The sequence below is a fragment of the Myzus persicae genome, unplaced genomic scaffold (assembly GCF_001856785.1).
Source record: "Myzus persicae strain clone G006 unplaced genomic scaffold, MPER_G0061.0, whole genome shotgun sequence".
Taxonomy (NCBI): Eukaryota; Metazoa; Arthropoda; class Insecta; order Hemiptera; family Aphididae; genus Myzus; species Myzus persicae.
This window is the reverse complement of record NW_019104044.1, coordinates 1197723-1207524: the sequence shown is the minus strand read 5'-3', so window position 1 is coordinate 1207524 and position 9802 is coordinate 1197723. Positions and strand designations below refer to the sequence as shown.

General features: G+C 29.4%; 1 protein-coding gene across 3 annotated transcripts in view; it reads right to left on the bottom strand.

The window, feature by feature from the left end:
• Nucleotides 1-2226: 2226 nt before the first annotated feature.
• The window catches only part of LOC111037943 (probable G-protein coupled receptor CG31760), a 171107-nt gene continuing 163531 nt past the window's right edge, over nt 2227-9802 (bottom strand). For 2 of the 3 annotated variants that reach the window (XM_022320812.1, XM_022320814.1), the window contains 2 exons: nt 7846-7995; nt 2227-6559 (listed from right to left, as the gene is read on the bottom strand). In XM_022320812.1, coding sequence (XP_022176504.1) covers nt 6335-6559; nt 7846-7995 — 375 coding nt within the window. In that variant the 3' untranslated portion in view covers nt 2227-6334. The remainder of the gene's footprint in view (nt 6560-7845; nt 7996-9802) is intronic. The other variant, XM_022320813.1, reaches the window with a different exon arrangement.

Sequence of the window (9802 nt, the reverse complement as noted above, 5' to 3'; positions counted from 1 at the left end):
GATGGACGGGGTACCTCCTATTATTGTTTCCTCGTCAAAGTGCGGCGACGACGACGACAACGACGACGAATGGTTTCTTTAACGATGTTTTATTTGTTTTTTATACGATCTCGCGGGCGGCGTAGCGTTTTATTTTCACTCTCCTCCCGTTCGTCAGCGACTTAAACCGACACTCAGATTCGATGACTCGAAATTTTTTTCGATCGACCAAACCCATCGCACGGCACACGGTGATACATGAGATCCCGATGGCAACAATAACGGTGGCAATCCGCCGTGATTACACCGAGCGGTGATAAACCGATATAAAATAATAATACACCGTGCCTCGTCGGCGATTTATCTGGCCGACAAAAAATACGCGGAAATTCAGTTCCACATAGTATTATTAAAATATTTAAGCCATTTGTCAACTATTCTACGGTCGCGGGAATGTATTATATTATTATACAGCGGTGTTTTTTTTCCACGCAGTAGGACAGAGGTCTAATGAATTTATCATTTGTTATTTGTTTTGTTTTTTGTGTGTGTGTTTCAATTAATATGTTATTTTCTTTAGTTCTGCTCGTAATATTATACCGACTTCAGTATTTTTTTTTTTCGTTCAATAGTAAGTATCTGAATAGCTTATCGTCTAGGTAGACATAGTATAATGAAATACAGCAAAAACTTAGGCGTTATAGTCTTTATATACAATAATATATAAGAAGTATGTCACGACTAATGATTCTGCAGAGAACTCTCTGCAGGTTTTCGCTTTCCTCTCTTGGCGATTATCATCGTCGTGTTTTAAATTTTTACCTAATTTTCCCACATCACTGTATCTTCGCTTTCTACCGTTTTCTTTCTATCCTTGTACGAGCGAAGTACATAATAAACTTAACTAAGCTATTATAATATTATACAAAACAAAGCTACATCAATCGCTTATCCAGAGCATAACTCATCCGAAGTATTAACTAAGTAGTAGTAGATACCCAAAAAAAACTATTATTTTATAGATACCTATAGTTAAGCTGTTCATAATGCGAATGGTTGAAAGTTATTACGCTGATGCGTTAAAATAATATAATATTACAGTACTGGTAGAGCACCAAAGACAGGGGTGAGAATGAATATTGAGTGACGTCTCGATATACCTATACAGCATAGTTGTCGGCTATCATGATTAACTAGTGACGATCAATGTGACGTTTACGTTTCACATAAAAAAAAAAAAAATGTGTGATCATTTTATGACCACCGTTATTTCGAAAGAATTTAATTTCGCACGCTGCTACAAACGGTACTTACCCATGTGCAAAAATAATATAATACGTATATACTGTGTGTGTTAGGTATATTACAATAGTATATAATATATGTTGATTTTTACAGCGGAAACGATACGGCGAATCTCGTAAGTTTATTAGGTACAATATTAAAAATTATATTATGATTTTGTTTTTTTTTATATATTTTATTAGTCCACTTCTTCACAATTATTACATTATAATACAGCTTGTTGAATTCACAATAACACAAACAATTAAGTAGGCTTGTCGAAATACTTTTTTTTTCCAATAAGTACAAAATATTTTGTAAATTACAATATAGTTTATTACGAGAATATAATATAACAATATAATTTCTTAGGAAACTGGTTTTTAATAGTTTTCTAAATGTCTATAAAATACAACCAGCAATGGTAATTTAACTTTTAATAATATGTTACAATCAATCTAAAACCAGTAAAATCTTCTTTTTTTTCATCCATTGGATATAGTACATATAATTGTAAATATACTACAATCTTATTCAATACATTAAAAAAAAAAATTGTTAAAATATTAATTGTATCGTTATATTTTATATTTAATTATTATTTATGTGCAATACTATTCAGTAGTTGAAATACATCATTTGCACGATAGTTGTGTAACAAATAACAAAATATATTATAATAATAATTACAAATAGGATTTTTGGAATAAGTTTTACAATAATATTATTTGTCCACGTAGGTATAGAAGGAAAATGTATTGTATGAACAAAACACAAGCAAATATACGTCTGTAGACAAAACCACGCTTTCTTTTTTGAGACACCTTCTCAAAATATTAAAGATATGGATTTTTTGTTTCAATTTTCTGTCCCGAATACGGTACTTAAGTAGTATCTGTAGCGTGAAATGTCACCGTACTGCAAATCCGGAGAAAAAAAATAGGAAACTATTGTCGATTTTTGTTTTTTTCGTTAAGTAATTCTTTATTTTCCTTTTTCTTTTTGTACCTACCGAGTTTTCCATTAGAATGCTCGCGAAATATACAGATAGTATACACCAATAACAAACACAAGAACGAACGTCGCCGGAGAAACAACAAAAACCAATCAGACAATAACTAATTTCGTCGCCGTTGGTCAATATTATATATTTGAAACGAACCGAAGTCTACGGTTTATAATACATATTAATTTATTGTTGAATTGAATGGGTATCTGCAGGTAGGTACATGTTTATTGGATTGTTGGACATCCAATAGCAAGTAAAACGTTTGTTTAACAGATATTGCGAGAGACGAAAGTTTTACGTTTATCGGTGAAAACCAACGGCTGAAGATAATAATATTATTTATTAACTATTGAGATTGCGTTAAAATAGCTTTAATTGCACTACTATATATTATTTGCAATAGAAGAGTACTTAATACTTATTGTGAGATTTTTTTTCTGTTAAATATTTTTTTTTTTTTTTGTTATAAGACAATGCCAATATTGACAAATCGAATTAGGTTTCGAAACTTTTTGGATATCACAAGCTTCGATAATCGATCATCACATTTGTACACGATTACTGTTCAGGCAGATAATACGAAAATAGATTATTATATTATATTTGAATAGCAAAGAATTTTAAAAATGAATGTAAAATGTTAAACGAAATCTCTATGATTGTTTGGTATTTTTTTAGTTCAATTGTTGCTGAATTGGACATTTGGACTGGGTTCAATGATATAACATAATATTTTTATTTTTAGAGCGGAGTGAAAAGTGAATCGAACTTACGAAAAAAAATGCTATAAAAACTGAGATGAAATGATCAAAAATGTACTGAATAATTGGAAATCATAAAAATAACCGAATTACCTTGTTGTCATGTCACTTGGAGATTTCTAATTGAGAACAGTCGGAATAGTATCGCGGAGAAAAAATAAATGGGAAACAGTCAGAGGCAATATTTTATTGTTCGATCGAAGTCGTAGGTAGAATTACTCGATACTCACGTGTATCGTGATGCAATTATCAATAATAATACGCACATAGGTGTGTACGCCATACATCAGGCCTTTGCCACTGGCCGAAGATAGATTACCACCGCCGGAGCAAACAATAATATATGACGGGCGAAATTGACATTGACACGTTCTTGTGATTTCTCCGCGTGTCCGGTGCAGTTTGATTTTCGATCGAGCCGACCTCGACACGTCTGGAGGACGAACGATCGCGTGTTAATTACAGCAGCGTCGCAAACACGTCGAGTTTTATTATGTCATTTGTGTGACGGGGAAAACGCGTAAAACAAAAAGAAAATAAAAAAAAAAAAGGGAGAAAAATAGAAAAACCGTGTGACAACGGCGGCGGCGGTGTTGTTATAAAGAGCGCAATGCGTTTCGTCATAAATTACGTTCAAGACGTTTATGCATATTTAAACTAAAATATGGGATTTTTGAGCTAATCGTGTCTCGGAGACGTTTCCACGAGGAAAGGTTTCCCCAACGAGGGGGGAGGGGGATGGGGGTGTAGTTGTCGTCGAATTATTATTATTAAACGAACGACTCTCACGAATCGCTCGATGACGATCATCCGAAGCGTTCGACGCACGCGGAGACCAAACCGTACCAGACTGTTGACCATATCATTATTATTTCATCGGCGTGAACGGCTTTGGAAAATTGTTTTCTGTTCGTTTCTAATAAATTATCAATCTCTCCCCTCCCCTTCGCTCCCCTCCCCTCCCCCGAAAACGTTGGGAGAGAATAATTAATGTCGTTGTTTCGGATCCGTGTCATATTATCGAGCTACCTTTTATGTGTATGTGGCGCAGTGCACTGCAGATTAATTTCGAATAAGGCTAGCGCAAATAAGACCGTAAGAGGTGTGCCCGTCGAATTTGTGTGACAAATATTACGGAAAATCAGCAAAACCACTCATCGAATGCTGCACAATGAAACAATGTATCTCATTGTTCCGTCGGTAGTCTTTAATCGTTTTATTCGACTATACACATCGCGTTATTGTTGTGATATATACGTGTAAATGATATACATACAATATTATATTGTTATGTTTTTTAGCGAACAATTTACATTTTTAAATAATATATCGGTTCTACTCGAGGCGCGTGGCGTATAATATTGAAATGAAAAAAGTACTATGGACTCCGAATGAAATTTTGAATGAAAAATATTTTGCAATGATATTATAATGCGTGGAGCGTATGTCATGATACAGCGGATGTAAAAGGCAGAGACGAATTATTAAGGATATGTAAACACGATTTGATTCAAATGTACATCAAAAAATAACAAAATATATCAATTCAATTCTGAAGTTGTATAGTACAACTTGCCAAAATAGATGTCAAAAATAATATACTTTACATTGTATTTTATGATATTAAATTATCAATTATAATTTATGTAAAATACTGTTTGTTTTAAATGTTTTAATGTAATTTAATAAATAGGAATATGAAAGCATTTTAGAACACTTAAAAGATCAGTGGTGGGTCAAATATTTTAATAGAATTCTATAAAAGAAGGTTGACCTATCATAAATATTTTATACTGGTTTTCAATTTCAGTAATAATTATCGTACCAGTAGTAATAAAATAAAATATGAGTTCCTGCCATATAAAAATTATGGCGGGTTAAAATTAATCGTATAAATGGTATTTTCTTTCAAATTATCGGGACACTAATTAAAAGATGGATAATATTAAACGTTACACAAATAATTATTACCTGAAAGTAAGAATTATTACATAGAAAACCATTTGTCCATACGCATTTGTAGTTTCATCAAACTTGTCATGAGTTATTTAGAAATATTCACCTATACATTTTATTTTGTTACAGCAGATCGAAACTATCTATTGGTTACATACAGACTTTTGAAGTAGGTAAATAATTAATAGTAATTTTATCAATTTTATGATCTTAGGTATCATTGATAGTATTAGTTGGGTATTAAATTTAATTTTTAAAATATGTATGTCTATATTATCACGATGTTTACGACAATGTGATAAAGTACCAGGTGAAAAATTATTTTTTATATGATAGATATTTATTTATATTGATTTTATATTATGAAGATAATATTGTGTTATTTATTCGTACCATTTTTTTTCCAATTAATAATAGCTTTGCGTATTTGTTGGTTACAAATTATACACATTTGTGGACCAAAATTAAAATAATAACTGATATTCAATTCCTTTCTTAATAAAGTGTAATTTTGCCAATGCGGGTTTAAGTTGGGTCTTTCCGACTATAAATTAGTATAATACATTATATATTGTCATTTTTTTAGGTTTATATTTTAGAAGGAAAGTATACAATATATTTACTTCATATTTAATATAAGTCAAATAAATACACTTCTAACTGTAACAATTAAATAACAAATAGAAATATAGTTATTAATATAAAAAAGTATTGGTAGGTAGGTAGGTACTAGAAATAAGTAGTGTCCTATAAACGATTACATAATAATATATCATTAAAAAAACACAAATGTCCTAGTATGAAACAAAACAACTCCATGATATTCGGCATATTTCAACTATCGAATAAATTGCTTTTATAGAATGGTTTTCACCGTACTTCAATTGTATTAAAAAGGTAAGTAACTAAAACTCAATAGGCATAATATAGTGTGTAATGTGATATGACTAAACTGCAATTATTTTTTTTGTCTGAATCAGATATACCAAATATTTTACATCTGGTCACAACAAAATAAAACCATTTTGCATCAGGTTGATGAAATGTATTCAAGGTTAAAGACTATCTTCATAGGCGTGAAATCTTCACATAATATCCTTTGCTACTGGTTCAGTTGTTATCACTAAAACATCAAAAATCTAAAAACTAATATTGAATGCCGAAAAACCAAACAGTGGAATCGAACACAACTTGAATGAACAATAAAAACTTAAGAACACAAATGAAAAAGTATTTCACAGATACAACGACGGAAAATTACTATTCGATGTGTTGAGCCACTATTTAACTTCAATAACACAGTTAAAATAATTATTACCGTCTCATCATAAATTTAAAATGTAACCTAATTTCTTTTTGTACATGATTCGTCTTTATTGCTGTCCACTTTGATCACACAGCCATTGCTCAATGCCAATTTCTGCTGTAATTCTTCATTTTCGCCCAGCTTAGAGTTCTTCATCACTTCCAACATGGCCTGTAGTTTCAACACATAGTCTGAATATGCTGGTCCACACTTGAGAAACTCTTCTATGAGGTTCTCTATGGTAGTTCTTAAGATCCGAATTTCCTGTAAGTATATCATGGACGAAATTAACACTGTTCAACATATTAATGTATCTAATTGTCCAATCGTAATACAAATAAACGGTTTTAGTTTATACTTTATACATTGCATACCTACATAACATTTACAAGTAATTAACAGTCATTAATTGTAATAATGTAATAACGTATTAATGTTTGATTAAATAAAATTAATTTAATGGAATTAACAGAGCTATTAACTATTGCCGATCCACGGAATTTAACGGAAAGTTCATAAAATTGTAAAGGTTGACAAGACGTATGGATATAAAAGAAATATTTCATTAAAATTAATGTTGCGATTTCTAGATGGTTAAAATATAATATAATATGCACCTACAAAAAACTACAAGATAAAATCAAATAATTTAATCATATCTGTTTTAAGAATAACTCAACAAGTATAAATGAGTACCGTACTATACCTAACATCTATATAATATTATACCAAGACAATCATTGTTCAAGGAATCGAATCATTATTTCGTCCTTAAAATAATACTTTTCGGGTTTTTGTTGATCGGGATAATAAAACAAGGTAATAGGTATGATTGAATGTGATGACAGTTAAAAAAGGTTAAAATGATTTTATCTCTTAAATTTCAAAGTAAATATTAAACAAGACCATATTTATAGGTACAGTGATGTACACCAAATACAATTATTAAAATTACACTATTCCGGTTTATTTGTTGCCTAGTTTCATAATTTATTGGCACAATTTAAAAAAAAAAACATGTCTATGAGTAAAAGCCAGTTATTTCTGAAGACTTAAAATCGAAATACTGTTGGTTGGTACAATTATACGACACCGATAGTAAGAATATCTACGAAAATGGATAAAATAACCACCGGTAATGCTCGAAAGCTCTAAATTTTAGAAAAGAATATGTGAAATGATTATTCTGATTAGCTCTTAAGGTTAGAAAAAATATTATATTTGGTCTGATATGAAAGGGACTAACCAATTCAACCGGTAAAGTCGAAAAATATAATTAATAGAACAGACTATACTATTTCCACTTAGGGCTTGAGGCATGTACTATAACATCAGTAGTAGTTGATCTACGTTGTCTGAATGCGATTAATGAGTATTATATTAAACTCACGTTTCTCTCGTTATATTAATAATAGTAATTTATAAATGTTAACAAATTTATTAATAAAACTTGCGAGAAAACTATTTTAAACAATAATACGTTTAAAGTTTAAACTACAATAATGTTTATTGTATTATTAAATGTATATATTATTCAGCGTTTTCAGTACCTGAAGTTCTGTGCTTTCTTTGTTGTCACTTATACTTTCATACGACGGATCAGAATGTTTTTGTTTGCTATTGAACTTCAGCTTTTGTGTAGTTATTTTATGAGAAGACGTCTCTTCCACCTTATGTTCGCCTTTGTATATTATCAAAGCCTGTAGATAAACAAGCAAAAAATGTATACTAAATACCTTAAACTTAAATACTTAATATTAGTTGATGTACGGCAAGTGAAAGTTGCACGTTTTCTTAAATATTTGAAGTAACAAATTAATTGAAGTTGTTTATCCAAAAATAATTAACTATATTTTATACGTTTACGATTGATATTATTAAATAAATTTCAAAAAAATCTTTCACTTTGGCATTATATTAAAATTATGAATATAAACTTTGAATAATTCCATTGATAGTCAAATAAAACGTATAGAATATAACTTTAATTTATTTTATAAATAAATCGATACAATGTTTATATTAATTTTTAATTATTGCTTATTTGCTTTTATTTTGGTAAACTAAAATAAAAATAAATTTAATGTATACTTTATGAAGTAGGTACACAACACGTATACAATCATATCAGCAATTATTACTACATAACATATTAAATAGTAATACAATCGATAAAAAAAAATGTTGATAAAAACAGTGTTATAATTTTTTTAATTGACTTTAAACAAACAATATATATTTGAAACAAAATAGACAGCGGTACATCTACGGACTGAAATGTGACCGAGGAAAATGCTACTACTATTGTTTAATGGGTTTATATTTTTATATTGTCCTTGTATTTTTTAGGAGGAATAAAATAAAATAGTTAATTAAAATGTAGTTTTATACAATATGCATATGTACAGATTAACAAAACGATGCAAAAATAATTGGTCATCGGGGAAATAATAATATATTCTTCTCGGTATACGCTCGTAGGTAATTAAGCCTGCAGTCATAAACCAATAATTTTTAGCAAAACAAAAAAAAAATAGTTTGAATAACATGTATTATAATATTTTATATCACATGCGTAACTATAATACATAATATGATTTTTGTACTTGCAAAACATCATTATCGAACAAAAATAAAATACAAAAACAAAATTAAATTGCCATTATCTTTAAACGTTTACGTTTATTGTTATAGGATTTGTAGTAAATTTTAATCGATGGCGTTCCTATATCAAAGTTAGTTACCACTTTACTACTTCTACATAAGTCGAGTTTAAATGAAATACATTTATAGACGTAGGAAATACGTGTAAACAATATTTGTGTATTGATTTAAAGATAATATTCTAAATCACAGAAATAATTTTCTAGTACAAATATTTTAATATTCATTTTTCTCATTCGATACCGTTACATTTTGTACTTTATAAACTGTTTTTTTTTTTGTATTTTCTCAATAGTTTCTATGCGGTCCCAATATCCGAGATGAAATTCCGAACGGTTTTAAATTTTGATTAAATTTTATTTTGAGAGAATTTTTTCCAAACTATGTGTAACACGTTACTACGTTTTTATTGGATATTGGAATAGAATAATAACATCTTACTGAGGCGAGGAAAACAAAAACAAACTACCGTTTTGTTTGTTTTTATGTCCATATTTTATTATTACATAAGAATATATCGATCATACCTTTAAATTGTTACTATTAAAACTGTATAACAGTGTATCTATTGATTTACCATTAATCTTCATGTGTATTAATTTGATTATTTTGATAATAATAAAGGTACTTAGACTAATATATTTAGTTTGTAAGTGCCTTGTCAGTTTAATATCATGTTTATTAAAAAGGTTTACCTGAATTATTATTTTCCGTATGGATTTTTATATCTGTAATCATCAAACTAAAAAGCCTACGCCGTTTGTGTCTAAAATAGTTTATGTTTATTTTGTTTTCAATGTCAATTTGTGTCCTTGTCCATAGGTTTTTGTATTTATGTATTTA